Raw genomic sequence first — 20,521 nt, 5'->3', positions numbered from 1 at the left:
TTGATTATGTTTGTTGGGCCGCACTATGTATCCTTGTCATGTCCCTGCCTGTCACGCCTGAGGAGGTGTAGAGGAGCGATGAGCACCATGTTAGGATGATGTACGGTGTCTCCCTTTGACTCTGATAAAAAGGTAGAGTGTGTCTGTACAGACGGACCGATGGATGGAGAGAGGGATCAATTCTTCCCTCTGTCCTCTTCCTCTCCATGTGTGATATTTATCTCCCCTTCTCCCTGAACAGGGATATTTTGGACACTTTGTACCAGTCTACAGAGATTAGCATGAAGTTGGGGGACATGCATTAAAATGTCATTGTTTTCTTGTGTTTTATTTTCATGATGCTGTTTATACAGTGTGGATGATTCTTCATCCCCGACGGGGAGAGAGAGAGAGAGATAAAAAAAAACGAGTTTGTCTTCCTGGAATGGGGAACAATAAATAAGTAGTAATGAGGGAAATGCATGCATGCATGTGTGTGTGTGTGTGTGTGTGTGTGTGTGTGTGTGTGTGTGTGTGTGTGTGTGTGTGTGTGTGTGTGTGCGTGCCGGCGCATGTGTGTCTGTCTGTGTGGGTTTGTTAGGGATTGTTTTCTGTCATCACTTTAGAAGACTGTGACCCCAGAACACAGTGGCACTGAGCTGCTGTGTTATTCAGACAGTGTCTCACCCCCCCATCCTCTGGAGAAGGCTAGTCTGTGATTGCTGGGAGCTGACTGACTGACATTTGCACATGAAAATCGACTCCGTTTCCCCCCTAAACACCTACACTGCTTAAGGAAAACAGTGGAGGGACAAGGGTCTCTGTTTGTGGAGGTGGTGTGTGTGTGTGTGTGTGTGTGTGTGTGTGTGTGTGTGTGTGTGTGTGTGTGTGTGTGTGTGAGAGAGAGAGTCGTGTAATGAATGGAATCCTGCTGTGCCATATTAGCCTCACTTGAATGCCACACAAGGCTCTGCTGCAATGCTGCCTATTAATTTAGGTGTGTGTGTGTGTGTGTGTGTGTGTGTGTGTGTGTGTGTGTGTGTGTGTCCTGCATGCCTGTGTGTGTCCATCATGTGTCACGGTAGCTGCTAGGGCTTCGTGTTCTGTCTGGCTGAATCTCCTGCTCTGCTTCAGCAGTCAGTCTCCTCTCAGTTCCCTCAAAGAGCATCTCTGTCCCTTAGAGGCTCTACCTCTTCTACACTGCATCCATTTCAGATACACTCTCTTCTCCTCATCCTCATCCTCTTCTCCTCTCCCCTCGGCACCACTCACCACAACTCCTCTCCTCCTCCTCCTCCTCCTCTTCTCCCCCTCCTCCTCCTCTCCCGGGGCTCAGGTGTGTGATTGACAGCTGTCCACTTATATGAGGCAGAAGAACACCAATAGTTCTCGGACTGAACAACACTAAAACTATTCTAAACCAGATTAACTGTTTCTCGGACTGAACAACACTAGAACTATTCTAAACCAGATTAACTGTTTCCTCTAACATTTCTCCGTTTTTCTTTTTATCAGCTTCTTAAAAAGGTACATTATGCAGAAATCACTCAGCCATTTCCTGGTTGCTAAAATTCTAATAAACTAATCAGAAAAAGAAACGTCATTTATTTTCAGCAAACTTAACATGTGTAAGTATTTGTATGAACATAACAAGATTCAACAACTGAGACATAAACTGAACAAGTTCCACAGACATGTGACTAACAGAAATGGAATAATGTGTCCCTGAACAAAGGGGGGAGGGGGGGAGGTCAAAATCACAAGTAACAGTCAGTATCTGGTGTGGCCATCAGCTGCATTAAGTACTGCAGTGCATCTCCTCCTCATGGACTGCACCAGATTTGCCAGTACTTGCTGTGAGATGTTACCCCACTCTTCCACAAAGGCACCTGCAAGTTCTCAGACAATTCTGGGGGAATGGCCCTAGGCCACACTCTCCGATCCAACAGGTCCCAGACGTGCTCAATGGGATTGAGATCCGGGCTCTTCGCGGTCCATGGCAGAACACTGACATTCCTATCTTGCAGGAAATCACGCACAGAACGAGCAGTATGGCTGGTGGCATTGTCATGCTGGAGGGTCATGTCAGGATGAGCCTGCAGGAAGGGTACCACATGAGGGAAGAGGATGTCTTCCCTGTAACGCACAGCATTGAGATTGCCTGCAATGACAACAAGCTCAGTCCGATGATGCTGTAACACACCGCCCCAGACCATGACGGACCCTCCACCTCCAAATCAATCCCGCTCCAGAGTACAGGCCTCGGTGTAATGCTCATTCCTTCAACAATAAATGCGAATCCGACCATCATCCCTGGTGAGACAAAACCGTGACTCGTCAGTGAAGAGCATTTTTGCCAGTCCTGTCTGGTCCAGCAACGGTGGGTTTGTGCCCATAGGCGACGTAGTTGCCGGTGACATCTGCCAGGTCCTCACCAGATGAACGTTCACGCAGATGAACAGGGACCCTGGGAATCTTTCTTTTGGTGTTTTTCAGAGTCAGTAGAAAAGCCTCCTTAGTGTCCTAAGTTTTCATAACTGTGACCTTAATTGCCTACCATCTGTAAGCTGTTAGTGTCTTAACGACCGTTCCACAGGTGCATGTTCATTAATTGTTTATGATTCTTTACAATGAAGATATGTGAAGTAATTTGGATTTTTATTAATTATCTGTGAAAGACAGGGTCTTGAAAAAGAACGTTTTTTTTGCTGAGTTTTGTTTGACTAATTTCACTTTATGTGACAAAACCTCCAGTCTTCGTGTAGAGAATCATAGTACCATTCTAAACAGCTCTTAAATATATTTTTCAGCTGTTTGAAGCTGGTGTACAAAACCCAAAGTAAAAGACGCAAAAACAAAACTTAAGAATGGGAAGCATAGAAATAGCTCCACAGAACAGATCTACCACTTAGACTTACTTTCAATGAGAATGACAGATCTATAACTCACATTTCTATGTGAATTTGGTCAGGTGGCCCACAAAGTGACATATTGCAGCTTTAAACCACCACTTTGATTTGAAAGGTTCTCTCAATAGCATGTCTATAGTTCCAGTTCTATTTTTTAAATAAATGATGCTTCTATACTTTATATATCCTAAATATAATGAAAATGGTAGTTGTACCTCTTTAATCCATGGGGTTTCGCAAAATCATGTTGTGACATCCCCCTAGGTTTTAGCATTTTCTAACGGGGTGGGAGGTGAAGTGCTCCATTTACTGCTCTATGGCTGAACCTTATTTTAGTGGTCTACGATAGAACCTTTAGTCTACTGCTCTACGGTAGAACCTTTAGTTCACTGCTCTATGGTAGAACCTTCAGTTTAGTGCTCTATGGTACAACCTTTAGTTTACTGAACAGGTCAAACTGGCTCTAACCAGCATAGAAAGAGGAGTAGGAGGCCCCGGTGCACAACTGAGCAAGAGGACAAGAAATAAAAGATTAAGATGGGCAAAAAAACACAGACATTGGACAGAGGAACTCTGCCTAGAAGGCCAGTCTCCCGGAGTCGCCGCTTCACTGTTGACGTTGAGACTGGTGTTTTGCGGGCTCTATTTAATGCAGCTGCCAGTTGAGGACTTGTGAGGCGTCTGTTTCTCAAACTAGACACTCTAATGTACTTGTCCTCTTGCTCAGTTGTGCACCAGGGCCTTCCACTCCTCTTTCTATTCTGGTTAGAGCCAGTTTGCACTGTTCTGTGAAGGGAGTAGTACACAGCGTTGTACGAGATCTTCAGTTTCTTGGCAATTTCTCGCATGGAATAGCCTTCATTTCTCAGAACAAGAATAGACTGACGAGTTTCAGAAGACCTGTCTTTGTTTCTGGACATTTTGAGCCTGTAATCGAACCCACAAATGCTGATGCTCCAGTTGCAGAGGGAGGTGTTTTGTCCCAGAGTCCTTAGCTTAGCGATGAGCTTTGTGGGCACTATGGTGTTGAACGCTGAGCTGTAGTCAATGAACAGCATTCTCACATAGGTGTTCCTTTTGTCCAGGTGAGAAAGGGCAGTGTGGAGTGAGATTGAGATTGCGTCATCTGTGGATCTGTTGGAGCGTTATGCGAATTGGATTGGGTCTAGGGTGTCTGGGAGGATGCTGTTGATGTGAGCCATGACCAGCCTTTCAAAGGACTTCATGGCTATCGATGTGAGTGCCATGGGCAGTAATCATTTAGGCAGATTACCTTCGCTTCCTTGGGCAATGGGACTATGGTGGTCTGCTTGAAACATGTAGGTATTACAGACTCTGTCAGGGAGAGGTTGAAAATGTCAGTGAAGACACTTGACAGTTGGTCCGCGCATGCTTTGAGTACACGTCCTGGTAATCCGTCTGGCCCAGCGGCTTTGTGAATGTGGACCTGTTTAAAGGTTTTGTTCACATCGGCTACTGAGAACGTTATCTAGAACCGCTGATGTCATCTAGAACAGCTAGTGCTCTCGTGCATCCTTCAGTGTTGCTTGCCTCGAAGCGAGCATAAAGGCATTTAGCTCGTCTGGTAGGTGTGTGTGTGTGTGTGTGTGTGTGTGTCAGTCACCAGATCTCAACCCAATTGAACACTTATGGGACATCCTGGAGAGGCGCCTGAGCATCCCTCCAGTAGAGTTAACCTTCTGTCTTATGTAACTATACCAAACATAACATACTAATTTCTTTGTCCTGGATTTACTTTAACTATGTTCCGTCTAGTCTATGAGACCAGTCTGAAATACAGGACAGATTCAGGTGGAGGGAAAGAGGAAGACAACCAGACAATACAGAGAAGTGTTTACACTGATGTTAAAGCTCATTAGAGAAGTATCAGTGTCTCCCTCTGCCATTTCTCCCCATGATGACTAGGACCTTAAGTGTTTTCAGCTGCATCTGTGCGTTATTGATTTGTATGATGTATTAAAGGTAGCCTAGAGTCTAGGCTGAAAGAATATATATGATAGGATTACCAGGAAATAGAGCTATTGATCGGGTCAAGAAGAAGAAGCAGGGTTTACGTTATAGGTAAAGAGAGGATTCGAGGGCGGCAGGTAGCCTAGTGGTTAAGAGCGTTGAGCCAGTAACCGAAAGGTCACTGGTTTGAATCCCAGAGCCGACAAGGTGAAAGATCTGTCGCTGTGCATTTGAGCAAGGCACTTAACACATTTAGCCAATATTTCACACGCTGGACTGAGTCTTTTTCCCCAGCAGGCATTAAATTGCATTCAAATATATAAATAAATTGTGCATTGCCAGAAATCCTAAATACACCAGTCCTTTCCAGAGCAAAATCTATGGCTCTGGTCTTTCTATTCCAGTCCAGAAGGTGGCGATCATGCACTCACAGTTCGCTACCAACCGCCGTTACACTCCACTGAAGAAGAACAAGGAAAAGCGGAAGTCCTGTGGTATGTGCGTAGCAAATAAATAACATTTTTCACAGGTATTTGCAAGCTAATACATTTTACGCTGGTGTGGAATTTGTAATGCTACTTTTGCCAAATACACATATTAATTAATGACACGAATGCCTTCGACTTAGCCTCTAATAAAGTCCTTTATCGACTGCATGCTAGCCAGCTATTAACGTTAAAGCAGCAATCAGCAGTTAAAACAATAACAAAGCTGAGAAATGTAACCACCCTCAAAATCAGAGATATAGCTATGAATGCAAAGGCTGACCATCACATATATCAAACTTAGGCTAAATAGTGTTTACGTTACTCAGTTTACAAACATTTGGGTAAAACATGCTTAGATTTGGGGTTCTGATGGTGTACGACAGTTGAACTAATCTCAAGAATATATGGGTACATATCGTTAATTCACAAGTCCAAAAATGGATATAGCAACTGCAGATTGCCCCCTTTAACGTTACTGTTGACAGCGGTTGTAAATACATTTGTTTATTTAAAAACGTAGCAAAAGCAAACCTGTGGGATAACTTGCCATAAAGAGTGTGCGTGTGACCACCTCTCCCTCCCAGATATAGCTAGGTCAGTGGTCTTCCTCCTCCAGTCCAGATTGAGGAGATTGCCACCTGTCTTCCTGTCTGTCAGTATGTCATCCAGGACAGAACAGAGTTGCAAGTCTCTCCTATTTGGCTTGCTGCTTGTGCTGCTCTGTGAGGTGTTCTCGTTTGCACACGCAAGCAAGGTATGTTAATTGACGGGGCCATACTCACTGGTGTACAGTGTCAATTTCTGATGATGCTCATACAATTCATTAGCCTGGTCCCAGATCTGTTTGTGCTGTCTTGCCAATTCCTGCGGTCATTGTCAGTTGGCAAGACAGCACAAACGGATCTAGGACCACACTCTTAGAAAAAAGGGTTATTCGGCCATCCCCATAGATGGGTTGGATGTTTAGCAACTATTCAGCGAAACAGACACAAAACAGACAGTGTTGGCTTAGATTAAATATATTTCGACTCCAATGTTTATTGAAAACATAAATAAGTTTACACAATGAGCGCTTGTTGTCTCTCAAATACATTGTTACAGTTGTTGGTTAGCTAGCTAGGGAATTTTTGCCATATTAGCATAGACCTCAAAACAGACACGGTATCAAGAACAAGATAAAACGAGCTGAAACGAGCGACCTATGGTTCCCACGTGGCAGCTTTAGTCATTGTTGCTATCTGACCATCCAGAATCACAACAACACACGGACTTCTGCCCCATTGGAGCACATTGTTTTCGAGATGTTGTTAGCAAACCCATTTTGGTTTCAGGTAGAACCCTTTTGGGTTTCATGTAGAACCCTCTGTGGAAAAGGTTCTACATGGAACCAATAAGGGTTCTCCTATGGGGACAGCCAAAGAACCCTTTTAGGTTCTAGTTATCATCTTTTTTTCAAAGAGTACAGGCTAACAAATCGCTGTGTTTTGAAGACCCCCATGACGATAATGTTATTCTCTATGTTCACAGAGTTTTGAAGACGTGCGCTGCAAGTGTATCTGTCCACCCTACAGGAACATCACTGGACACATCTACAGCAGGAACGTCTCCCAGAAAGATTGGTGAGAAATGTTCTATCACATAGGCCCTGTGCACATCATGCAGAATTCACAATCTGGTCTAACTCAGTCACTCATCTTTGTTCGCTCCTGGTGTCTTCCACAGTACATTTAACTAGTTCTGCCAAGGAGCTGTGGATTTAAGGTTCCCCAACTCACACAATTTGCTGATCGATGTCTTCATGTTTCAATGTAGTTCTGGAAAGAATGAATAAAAGTGTGAAGCTTACATCTAGAACTAACATAGAGGCAGTAGACTAATAATAAGAGACTAGTTATGTATAATGTGTGTACCTTTGTCTGTGCTCAGTAACTGCCTCCATGTAGTGGAGCCCATGCCAGTGCCAGGCCATGATGTGGAGGCCTACTGTCTGCTGTGTGAGTGCAAGTATGAGGAACGCAGCAGCAACACCATCAAGGTACTACTGACCCTTTACAATGACACACAGAGTTGATTTCAACTGATATTACATTGAGGGAAAAAAGTATTTGATCCCCTGCTGATTTTGTACGTTTGCCCACTGAGAAAGAAATGATCAGTCTATAATTTTAATGGTAGGTTTATTTGAACAGTGAGAGACAGAATAACAACTAAAAAATCCAGAAAAATGCATGTCAAAAATTTTATAAATTGATTTGCATTTTAATGAGGGAAATAAGTATTTGACCCCCTCTCAATCAGAAAGATTTCTGGCTCCCAGGTGTCTTTTATACAGGTAACGAGCTGAGATTAGGAGCACAATAGTCCTGCAGCAACAGGATTTGAACCTTTAGTCCATAATGTGCTTGATCGGTGATTAAACTATTAGCTAGACAGTAGGATTCATGAAAGTGCAGTACTGTTAATATAACTGTGGGGTTTCAGTGAATTTATGTGGCGTAGTAAAATTTTCAGCAACAAAAGAGATCAAATTAAGATCCTATATCTGTATGTATGAAAATACCCTCAAATAAAAGGTGACATTCTGTATTTTTGCCAAATATGAAACATTTGATCTCGAATCCAAAATGCTGCAGTATAAAGTAAAATGTAAAACATGTAGCTTCTCTGTCCAAATAAATGAGAGAACCAGACTGAGACCATTGTTCAGAAATGCAAGTTTTTATTTAGGCCTTAATGTTCATCAGTAAAATTCATTAGAATTTCATTAAGGTATGTGATGGCCAAATGTTGTACATTATCTGTGGCTTACTGGTAACTGATGTTGTACATTATGGCTGGCTTACTGGTAACTGTAAGTGTAGTAGAAGGTTCCACTACTCAGACCGCAGGTTACACTGTGACTGCCAAACTGGACCTTAGTGGTGCAGGTTCCCAGGTGGTCATCAAAGTTTAGGTCCTTGTCCCAGATCTCGAACTTGAGGGAAGCACTGGAAGGCACATTCAGAAAGTTGAATACAGCACTCCAGGATGGGTTTTGAGTATCCTTGTGCCAGTCTGTCATGCCACCGGGTTCGCCACCACACCAAACCTTGACGTAGGGGTCAGGGTAATTACCAGCAGGGTCCCCTCGAAGGCCGCTGGCATGAAGGCCGGACACCCTGACGTTTGCACCATGGACGCCAACCAGCATACAGAGAAACAGCAGTCCCAGAGAGAGGGAGGCCATGGCTTTCAGTAGGGGAAAGAAAACTAAGAGGGAAAAAATAAAAGGGAGGGGTTTAAATACATTTGCATGTCAACAGGATGACAAAATATAGCCTAGTCAAGCCACATGAGAGTCAGAAAGAACCTGAGTCAAAAACACTAACTGTCTTCAGAGAAGAGGAGATACAACACTAACAGTCTTCACAGAGAAGAGGAGATACAACACTAACAGTCTTCACAGAGAAGAGGAGATACAACACTAACAGTCTTCAGAGAGAAGAGAAGATACAACACTAACAGTCTTCAGAGAAGAGGAGATACAACACTAACAGTCTTCACAGAGAAGAGGAGATACAACACTAACAGTCTTCACAGAGAAGAGGAGATACAACACTAACAGTCTTCACAGAGAAGAGGAGATACAACACTAACAGTCTTCACAGAGAAGCGGAGATACAACACTAACAGTCTTCACAGAGAAGAGGAGATACAACACTAACAGTCTTCACAGAGAAGCGGAGATACAACACTAACAGTCTTCACAGAGAAGCGGAGATACAACACTAACAGTCTTCACAGAGAAGCGGAGATACAACACTAACAGTCTTCACAGAGAAGCGGAGATACAACACTAACAGTCTTCACAGAGAAGCGGAGATACAACACTAACAGTCTTCACAGAGAAGCGGAGATACAACACTAACAGTCTTCACAGAGAAGCGGAGATACAACACTAACAGTCTTCACAGAGAAGCGGAGATACAACACTAACAGTCTTCACAGAGAAGAGGAGATACAACACTAACAGTCTTCACAGAGAAGAGGAGATACAACACTAACAGTCTTCACAGAGAAGCGGAGATACAACACTAACAGTCTTCACAGAGAAGAGGAGATACAACACTAACAGTCTTCACAGAGAAGAGGAGATACAACACTAACAGTCTTCACAGAGAAGCGGAGATACAACACTAACAGTATTCACAAAGAAGGAAAGAAAAACAAATTATTTCCAAAAAAGAGAGGAAGGACAAACATTGTTAATTGTCAAGGAAATCATTTTGTTAGTGGTACAATATGAAAAATGCTATAAAGTACACATGTTTACAGGACTCATTAAAACAATATGAAGATGAGACTGGAGTAGATCTTACCTGTGCTATGTAGAGTCTGGAGACGAGGGTCTGTATCTCAGGGGAACCAACCACTGATGGTTTTTCCTGTGCCCAATCGCTGTTTATAAATACTTCATCGGGTTTCTCCAATTCAACCCCAACATACAGTATGCCCCCAGTGCCCCCACACAGAGAGGCAAAGATAACCCACAGGTGGTCTTTTCTCAGGGATTCCTCAACCAATGAGAGCACACGGAGGCAGCAACACCTACAATACAGGTGTTAAATTTAAACCTTTAATGCTGATTAAATGATGGCCAGACTTTTAACCAATAAGGCAATACCAAGTGGCATATTAAGACAAACAGACCTTGGCATCACCTCAGGGTTGTTGGCATCACCTCAGGGTTGTTGGCATCACCTCAGGGTTGTTGGCATCACCTCAGGGTTGTTGGCATCACCTCAGGGTTGTTGGCATCACCTCAGGGTTGTTGGCATCACCTCAGGGTTATTGGCATCATTTCAGTTACCACCTGCCCCTTGAGTCACTAAACCCCCAAGCGCCACTCTGCGCCACGTGCAGCACAGGGTCAGCCATAGAGCAGCACCTGTGGAGCAGGTTAAGGGTTGTGGTCTCTGAGTTGGTGGCACCTGTTTTCGACAAACATCATCACTGTATAATGTATATATAAACTTCTATTCTGTTGTGTATTCGACACTGAACAAAAAAATAAAGGCAACATGTAAAGTGGGGGTCAAATGTTTCATGTGGTGAAATAAAAAATTCAAAAGGCACTCGCACATCTGAGCAAGATTTCATGTGGTGAAATAAAATATCCCAGAAATGTTCCATATGCTTATTTCTCTAAATATTTATTCACAAATTTGTTTACATCCCTGTAAGTGAGCATTTCTCCTTTGCCAAGACAATCCATCCACCTGACAGGTGTGGCATATTAAACAGCATGATCATTACACAGGTGCACCTTGTGCTGGGGACATTAAAAGGCCACTCTAAAATGTGCAGTTTTGTCACACAGCTCAATGCCACAGATATTTTGAGGGAGCATGCAATTGGCACGCTGACTGCAGAAATGTCCACCAGAGCAGTTGCCAGAGAATTGAATGTTAATTTCTCTACCATATGCCGCCTCCGATGCAGTTTTAGAGAATTTGACAGGACGTCCAACTGGCCTCACAACCGCAGACCACGTGTACATTTTCTGGCAACAGCTCTGGTGGACGTTCCTGCAGTCAGCATACCAATTGCACGCCCCCTCAAAACTTGAGACATCTGTGGCATTGTGTTGTGTGACAAAACTGCACATTCATTTTTAGAGGGACCTTTTATTGTCCCCAGAACAAGGTGCACCTTTGTAATGATCATGCATTTTAATTAGCTTCTTGATATGCCACACCTGTCAGGTGGATGTATTATCTTGACAAAGGAGAAATGCTCACTAACAGGGATGTTGTCACATCTGTCATCAGGAATGGACCAAGGCGCAGCGGGTTGCGTGCTCATCATTGTTATTTATTAGTGAACACGAAAAAAAACAAAGAAACACGACAGTACAACAGTCTTGCAGGCTATACTAAAAGCAATGCAAAAACAACTATCCACAACCACAAAGAAAAACACACACCTGTTTATAGGACTCCCAATCAGAGGCAACTAGAAACACCTGCCTCAATTGAGAGTCCAGCACCCAACCTACACAGAGAAAACCCTCTGCCACGTCCTGACCAAAACTAATACAATTACTCCCTCTGCTGGTCAGGACGTGACAGATGTAAACAAATTTGTGCACAAGATTTCAGAGAAATGCGCTTCTTGTGCATATGGAAAATCTCTGGGATCTTATATTTCAGCCCTTGAAACATGGGACAAACACTTTATATGTTGCGTTTATATTTTTGTTCAGTGTATAAATAAAAAATAATATATGAAATATCCCTCTCCTCCAACAGACACATCTCAACATCAACATCAGGCCTTCATGAAATTTCTGCAAAGAAACCACTTCTAAAGGACACCAATAATAAGAAGAGACTTGCTTGGGCCAAGAAACACGAACAACGGACATTAGACCGGTGGAAATCTGTCCTTTGGTCTGATGAGTCCAAATTCTAGATTTTTGGCTACAACCGCCATGTCTTTGTGAGACGCAGAGTAGGTGAGCGGATGATCTCCGCCAGTGTGGTTCCCGCCATGAAGCATGGAGGAGGAGGTGTGGGGGTGCTTTGCTGGTGACACTGTCAGTGATTTATTTAGAATTCAAGGCACACTTAACCAGCATGGCTACCACAGCATTCTGCAGCGATACGCCATCCCATCTGGTTTGTGCTTAGTGGGACTATCATTTGTTGTTCAACAGGACAATGACCCAACAAACCTCCAGGCTGTGTAAGGGCTAATTGACCAAGGAGAGTGATGGAGTGCTGCATCAGATGACCTGGCCTCCACAACCACCCGACCTCAACTCAATTGAGATGGTTTGGGATGAGTTGGACCGCAGAGTGAAGGAAAAGCAGCCAACGAGTGCTCAGCATGTGGGAACTCCTTCAAAACTTTTGGAAAAGCATTCCAGGTGAAGCTGGTTGAGAGAATGCCAAGACTGTGCAAAGCTGTCATCAAGGCAAAGGGTTGCTACTTTGAAGAATCTCACATCTAAAATATATTTTGTAGAAAATAGTAAAAATAAAGAAAAACCCTTGAATTAGTAGGTGTGTCCAAACTTTTGATTGGTACTGTACATAGTGAGTCGCCCAGCCCATATCTCCCAGCCCTAAGCAGATGGCACCTGTTTTCGACAAATATCATAATTTATCATCAATTTATACATTAACATCTATTCTTTACTTCAGTTTTTTATTTAAAAAAATGTCCATTCTTTTTTACATACAAGACTAAGTATGTCACGTCCTGACCAGTATAGGGGTTATTGGTTATGGTAGTTTGGTCAGGACGTGGCAGAGGGTATTTGTTTTATATGGTTCGGGGGTTATGTGTATGTAGAGGGGTATTGTATTTATGTGTTCCGGGGTTTTTAGTGTATGTTCTTGTTTTGGGTTTCTAGGTTTTCTAGGTTTTGTATTTCTTTGTTGGCCTGGTGTGGCTCTCAATCAGGAACAGCTGTACATCGTTGTTCCTGATTGGGAGTCATACTTAGGGAGCTTGTTTTCACCTGTCTCTTTGTGGGTAGTTGTATTTGCACTGCTGTTTAGCCTGCAAATCTGTTAGCTGTCGTTTATTGTTTTTCCGTGTTCGCTATAAAATAAATATAATTATGAGCACGCAACCCGCTGCGCCTTGGTCTAATCACTTCGACAGTCGTGACAAAGTATTACTGTATTTGCAAATAACCTGAATAGTAATATCTATAATATTTAAATAACAAATCATATGAAATATCCCTCTCCTGCTTTTTTGATACATCCTTCCTTTCCTCTTTGTACCCCTGCATGTTTAACTTGTCAAATGTTTGCCTTAGCATGTCAGAAAGCAGCCAAAGGCTTTGTCTGCTTAACTTGAATCCAAGCTACATTTATTTTCCATCCCCCCAGGTAACGATCATCATCTACCTGTCAGTGGTGGGCTCTCTGCTACTCTACATGTTGTTCCTGCTGCTGGTTGAACCTCTCATCCGTAAACATGACCCCTACATCCAACCCCTTCACAACGAGGATGACTCTGAGGTATATTAACAGATATACAATGCCTTCGGAAAGTATTCAGACCCATTGACTTCTTACACATTTTGTTTTGTTACAGCCTTATTCTAAAATGTATTGAACCAAAAATAATCCTCATTAATCTACACACAATAGCCCATAATCATCAAGCAAAAACAGGTTTTTAGACATTTTTGCAAATTTATTAAAAATAAAAAACAGATACCTTATTTACATAAGTATTCAGATCGTTTGCTATGAGACTCGAAATTGAGCTCAGGTGCATCATGTTTCCATTGATCATCCTATAGATGTTTCTACAACTTGATTGGAGTCCACCTGTGGTACATTCAATTGATTGGACATGATATGGAAAGGCACACACCTGTCTATATAAGGTCCCACAGTTGACAGTGCATGTTAAAGCAAAAACCAAGCCATGAGGTCAAAGGAATTGTTCGTAGAGCTCTGAGACTATTGTGTCGAGGCACAGATCTGGGGAAGGGTACCAAAAAAATGTCTGCAGCATTGAAGGTCCCCAAGAACACAGTGGCCTCCATCATTCTTAAATGGAAGGATGGAACCACCAAGACTCTTCCTAGAGCTGGCCGCCCGGCCAAACTGAGCAATTGGGGGAGAAGGGCCTTGGTCAGGGAGGTGACCAAGAACCCGATGGTCACTCTGACAGAGATCTAGAGTTCCTCTGATGAGATGGGAGAACCTTCCAGATTGACAACCATCTCTGTAGCACTCCAGCGATCAGGCCTTTATGGTAGAGTGGCCAGACGGAAGCCACTCCTCAGTAAAAGGCACATGACAGCCCACTTGGAGTTTGCCAAAGGTCACCTAAAGACTCTCAGACCATGAGAAACACAATTCTCTGGTCTGATGAAACCAATATTGAACTCTTTGGCCTGAATGCCAAGTGTCACGCCTGGAAGAAACCTGGAACCATCCCTACGGTGAAGCATGGTGGTGGCAGCATCATGTTGTTGGGATGTTTTTCAGCAGCAGGGACTGGGAGACTAGTCAGGATCGAGGCAAAGATGAACGGAGCAAATTACAGAGAGATCCTTGATGAAAACCTGCTCCAGAGCGTTTAGGACCTCAGACTGGGACGAAGGTTCACCTTCAAACAGGACAACGACCCTAAGCACACAGCCAAGGCAACACAGGAGTGGCTTCGGGACAAGTTTCTGAATGTCCTTGAGTGGCCCAACCAGAGCCCAGACTTGGAGAGACCTGAAAATATCTGTGCAGCAACCCTTCTCATCCAACCTGACAGAGCTTGAGAAGATCTGCAGAGAAGAATGGAAGAAACTACAGGTGTGCCAAGCTTGTTGCGTCATACCCAAGAAGACTCGATTTTGTAATCACTGCCAAAGATGCTTCAACAAAGTACTGAGTAAAGGGTCTTAATACTTATGTAAATGTGATAGTTTTTTAAATTTGTCTAAATGAGCAAACATTTCTGTTTTTGCTTTGTCTTTATGGGGTATTGTGTGTAGATTGATGAGGATTTTAGAATAAGGCTGTAATGTAACAAAATGTCAAGCGGTCTGAATACTTTCCGAAGGCACTGTACACCGCACATAGGAAACAAACTCGGGAAGATATGGTCTATGCTTCTTAACATCTGCAACACAATGTTACGTCTGTCGGGAGGCTGTGGGATGTGAGGAACAATTCTACTGGTTTGCTGGTTTCTGCGTCACTGATTAACAGGTGTGTGTAACATCCTGTACACTCTCTCTGTCTGTCTGTCTCTCTCTATGTGTGTGTCCCCACCCCTCCCTTACAGGACATGCGGCCGCAGCCTGAATGTGCTGCTGCTGCCCAGGGAGGCAGAGGTAACACGGTACTGGAACGTGTAGAGGGAGCCCAGCAGCGCTGGAAAAAACAGGTCCAGGAACAGCGCAAGACTGTCTTTGACCGACACAAGATGCTTAGTTAAACCTCAATGGCTGACTTCAGATCAGAGGCTAGAGTCACCTCCCAAGCGTCGTCCACATCTGCTACTGTTGTAGTGTCATTAGCTACATGTTGTTCTTCAGGATTTCAGTCCCTTTGCCATTTCAATACAGTCCGTGCACATTTAGGATCATTTATGAGCGTTATGGTAATTCTGTTTGGAACGATCGCTGGCCCATTTGTCCTTTGTTTCCAAAATGGTGGTTGCTGTCATGAGAATATAGATGTGTATCAAAATGAGGAGTATAGCCAAACAGCAAAGTGGAAGTAGTGGTTGCATCATCATCTCTGCATCGTCTGCATGGAAAGATAAAACAGGAAATGGAACTGGATATATTACAATCACTTTATCTAAAATAAGCTTTGATAAAATAGGACTGATTCAGAATATTTTTAATGTGCTTAAGCACATTTTACAAATAATTTTCAATCCTCATTGTAGCATTGTTTTGTGAAGCTACCTCAGCGTACCAGATACTTTAGGTAGGCTGAATGCGTGTGAATGATAGGCTCACTGTAAATAGGCTGCCGGTATGTAATTGGTTACCTTAGTTATTAGCTGGTGCTAAGCCAAGTTCATTCCTTAGTTTATTCACTGTTTATCATCAGAACCACTTGTGGTTCATTTTGCAGTTCCTGATGATATCCTTTGTACTTAAAGACACAAGCAAGGAAAAGGTATTCCTTTATTTAGCCATGTAATGATGATTGATAGTTTGGCTGGCTTTGAAGAATTTGTTGTTTGATAGGCTGTCTCTACCTGGAGTGGACACAGATGAGTGAAACCTCTGAGGATGCTAAATGTGATTGGCTTAGCTTGTAACAATCATTGTAATGTAGTAATTAACTGTATAATCATTGGTTCATGTTTTTTGGAATCACTGGAATGCCAAATGTCTTTGTATGATTCCAGAGTGGAATATTGCAGTCAGTGGATTGTCTCACATTCTATTAACTAGCACTGACTGAGGCTCTGTGCTGTGTGTGTGGAGGGGGGACATTTCCAGTCACAGTCTGAGGTGAAGTTATGCTAGCCTGCTTTACCTTAAACACACACACACACATTGAGAATTGATGAAAAGGTCTATTGAATTATTATTGAATTAATGTTTTAGCTGATGTATTTTAATGCAGATGTACTCTTAATTGACATTATTTTGAATGTAATTATCAAACTGAATATGGTAGGTGTTGTATGTTGATGTTAAAGACATATCAACTGATATGTGTGTTTTGATATAGGCTAGGATTTTATTACATTGTTTATTTTAGTTGGACTCTGTTCTGAGATCTTGCAATGTTGAAAGAATGTCTGTGTAATTGTCTACATCGTGCTTGGAAAACAGTACAAATGGCCCTTGGTTGAGCTTATATTTATCCTGTTGGAGTTATTTGGTGAAATCAGTGTAACATAGTTTGATTGAAGCTGCTTATGTATTTATAGACGATGTTAAACCCCTTGTTGTCACTTGAGTTACCTGCCGCCATATCCCTCATCTTCAGAGGTGCCTGTATGACTCATGACCACTAGATGGCCACACAGCACATTATGATGTGGAAATGGAAGTGGTCCTATGTTAGGTACGGTTTTAACTGGGACTGGGCCCATGATCTATAATACCACACCATGCACATTTTGTCAATCCAGCACTTAGCTTTAGTCCATGACCATAATGTATTTTATCTTTGAGACTTAGAGAGCTGTTTTTTGTGTGTCATTTTTAACTAAGATTGAGGTGGAGAGAGTATTGAGGGTGAGTAACAGGGTAGTATTATGAGATGGCGCCGGAGAAGAAGGCTGAGGTAGAGTAGCTGTAGACCACACTATCTACTTAGAGAGTTGTCATCTGTATTTTTCGTAGCTGTTTACATACCACCACAGACTGAGGCTGGCACTAAGACAGCATTGAAGGAGCTGTATTCCGCCATAAGCAAACAAGAAAACGCTCACCCAGAGGCGACGCTCCTAGTAGCCGGTGACTTTAATGCAGGGAAACTTAAATCTGTAAACTGCATTATTGGTTAGGGGCTCGTAAGTAAGCATTTCACTAAAAGGTCTACACCTGTTGTATTCGGCGCATGTGACTAATAAAGTTTGATTTGACCATAATGTATTTTTTATCTTTTACTAAGAGAGCTGTTTTTTTAACTAAGATTGAGGTGGAAAGAGTATTGAGGGTGATTAACAGGGTAGGGGTGGATGGGGAGTATTATGGGTGTGTCGTGTCTCTGACTATGATTATATGAGATGACATGCTATTTTCAAATTGATTATCCAACGTTTAATTATTTGATTAAATTACTCAGGCAATAACTAACTCGTTAGAACTCCTGGGGCACCACGGAAGCATTAGTTTATATAGAGCGGCTATCTCCCAAATCCACCCTTAATTAAAGATCTGAAGATCTTTTATATCAATTGCAGTCAATTATTAATCGGCACCTTATTCAGTCTCATTCTGATTGTCGTAAAGTACTTGGTTATCTGCACGAACCCTGGCTAACAAGTTGAATCAGCAATTCACAAATTGGCTTAGTTATTTATTTACTAAATACCTAAATAAATCACATAGAATTACATATATATATATATATATATATATATATATATACACAGGATAGATCATACATTGATTACTAATCATGTCATGAAAAATCCCTAGTGGGCTAACCCGATATGACGGCTGGTTACACGAAGGAAAGGGGTTGGGTTTGAATGAAAGAGCAGGAAGACTGAGGGACAAAGGAATTGGGTTTCTATTGGACCTTGAGAAGCTATGCTACCGTAAATACAGAATCTCATGCATTTTAATAACCGCCCATTCGGAAGAGGAAAATGCAAGATATATATTTACTCTGAGCTGCGCTTCGATAGATGGATCGAAGATGAAAGACTGGTTTGCCCAGCAGAGATTGCCATTGTCCTTTGAAGAATCTTTCTGGTCGTAGTGTTGTAGAGCAGATACGTTGTAGTACCCTGTCGTTCTTAGGAGATTGTCTGTCCTTTCCTAGGCCACGTATGTTTACAGCTGCAGCTGATAAGTCGACGTCTAGGATGTATCACTTCTTCTTTAGTGAATAATAGTTCAAAGTTCATACCAAGTTGCCATAATCAGCTCGTGCTGTATTCTGGCTGGTCTAGTCCAAATTCACCATTCCAGTGCGGTAATCGTCACCTCCACGTGATCTGGTCTAATGTAAATTTTGTTAGAGTAGTCGTTCAACCATTCACAACCACAGCTCACGCTGGGGTTTGCTTAGTCTGACGTGAATTGGGTCACGGGGGGCTTTTGTACTGGGGAAGAGATGGGCGTGTTTCATCCCTCTCCAACCAATGTCTGTTCACTTGAGCGTGGCCACTGAGTGAGCATAAGTTTACTTATGAAAACAATTGTCTTATTTAGGAGGAAAAAATTAAATTTCATCATTTCACAAATAGTTTCATATTTACAAATTTAAATTGCACAACAATTCTGTGTGAAACTAGAATGTGTAGACTTTCCAAGATACAATTTATGCCGTCCTATCATCAGATATAATGTCCCGAACAACATCTAATCTGACATATTCTTTAAGTACCAACGGACACTTTCAACTGGTTGAGAAAGGGAAGTATTGTTCCATTCCCCAACCTTTGGATGTTACCATACTTTCTCTGTAGTAACAAAAGGGCTTTCCAAGAGTCCATTCTGCAGAGTGGTGAGAGAAGGGGGAAAGGTATTTATGGAAAGGTCATAAACCTCACCCAACAGGGCAACGTCATGACAGGTGGCTAACAGACAATTCTGAGTTCAATCTTGGTTTCATCAGATCTTGTTTCTCATGGTCTGAGAGTGATTTAGGTGCCTTTTGGCAAACTCCAAGCGGGCTGTCAAGTGCCTTTTACTGAGGAGAGACTTCCCGTCTGGCCACTCTACCATAAAAGCCTGACTGTTGGTGCTGCAGAGATGGTTTTCTTTCAGGAAGGTTCTCCCATCTCCACAGAGGAACTCTGGATCTCTGTCAGTGTGACCATCGGCTTCTTGGTCACCTTCCTGACCAAGGCCCTTCTCCACCGATTGCTCAGTTTGGCTGGGCGGCCAGAGATAGGAAGAGTCTTGGTGGTTCCAAACTTCTTCCATTCAAAAATGATGGAGGCCACTGTGTGTTGGAGGGTATTGGGGGTAGCTAAAGGTACGGGAGGGTCAGGGATATTGGGGAGGGGGGGATGGGGGTGCTGAGGATGGGTATAGGGTGGGGTTGAGAGTCAGAGAGGTGGATAGGGGTGGGGTGAAAGTTTGAGAGACTGGGGGGTGGAAGGGGGAAGCAGGTCAGAGCAGGGGGTCAGGGGAGTCCTCCTGAGGCAGCCTAGCTGCCCCCCAGACAGAGGTGTAACTGTCCCCCTACCAACCAGAGATCTAAAGAAAACCCTCATGTCAACATGAAGAAGTAGATGAAAGAAGGAGGTACTTGTAGCAGCTCTAGCAGAATTGTCTCAACACATGAAAAAGAAGAGAGGAGAAAAGAGGGATGAGAGAAAGTGAAGGAGTTGTGGGCAGCACTTCTAGAACCCTCTGAGAAAAGAGGGAGGTGAAATGAAGGGAATTGAAGGTAGAGGAGCAGGCTGCAGCCCTGTTTACCCTCATGAAAGAGAAGAGGAGAGAGTGAGGGAAAGAGGCGTGGATGTTCTTTCTTGCCGTCAGTGGCCAGGGCAGGGTAACTTATGCTTCTGTGACACAGTGCAGATGAAGGATTGATTCTACTATAGATTGCCAACCCAAACTAATCTACAGTATAAACGTTCTTCATCTGAACAGTACAGTGAGTGGGCAGCCAGGAACACAAAGGTTGCTTCCCAAACGGCACCACATCCCTACTGCCTATGGGCTCTGGTCAAAACCAGTGGTGGAAAAAGTACCCAATTGTCACACTTGAGTAAAAGTAAAGATACCTTAATAGAAAATGATTCAAGTAAGCATTCAAAATGTAACAAGTACTTTTGGGTGTCAGGGAAAATATATGGAATAAAAAGTACATTATTTTCTTTAGGAATGTAGTGAAGTAAAAGTTGTCAAAAATATAAACAGTAAAGTAAAGCACAGATACCCCAAAAAATGACTTAAGTAGTACTTTAAAGTATTTTTACTTAAGTACTTTACACCACTGGTCAAAAGTAGTGCACTATATAGGTAATAAAGACAATGCCATTAGGGAAGCAGACACAGACTAT

General features: G+C 42.8%; 1 protein-coding gene across 2 annotated transcripts; it reads left to right on the top strand.

Annotated features, from left to right (window-relative positions):
- The first annotated feature begins 5,281 nt into the window (after positions 1–5,281).
- On the top strand, positions 5,282–16,687 carry LOC115165484 (transmembrane protein 9). Of its 2 annotated transcripts, none has more exons than XM_029718639.1 (6): positions 5,282–5,353; positions 5,932–6,101; positions 6,875–6,966; positions 7,274–7,382; positions 13,234–13,365; positions 15,143–16,687. In XM_029718639.1, the coding sequence occupies exons 2-6, from the start codon at positions 6,006–6,008 to the stop codon at positions 15,293–15,295; spliced, it is 582 nt and encodes a 193-aa protein (XP_029574499.1). In that variant the 5' UTR covers positions 5,282–5,353; positions 5,932–6,005; the 3' UTR covers positions 15,296–16,687. The 2 variants fall into 2 exon arrangements, with proteins under 2 accessions (XP_029574499.1, XP_029574500.1); XM_029718640.1 differs by having other exon boundaries at positions 5,324–5,388.
- The last annotated feature ends 3,834 nt before the right edge of the window (positions 16,688–20,521 follow it).

This window comes from Salmo trutta, chromosome 28, assembly GCF_901001165.1.
Source record: "Salmo trutta chromosome 28, fSalTru1.1, whole genome shotgun sequence".
In the NCBI taxonomy this organism is placed as follows: Eukaryota; Metazoa; Chordata; class Actinopteri; order Salmoniformes; family Salmonidae; genus Salmo; species Salmo trutta.
Note: the sequence above shows the minus strand (reverse complement) of the source record. Positions and strands in the feature narration are given on the sequence as shown.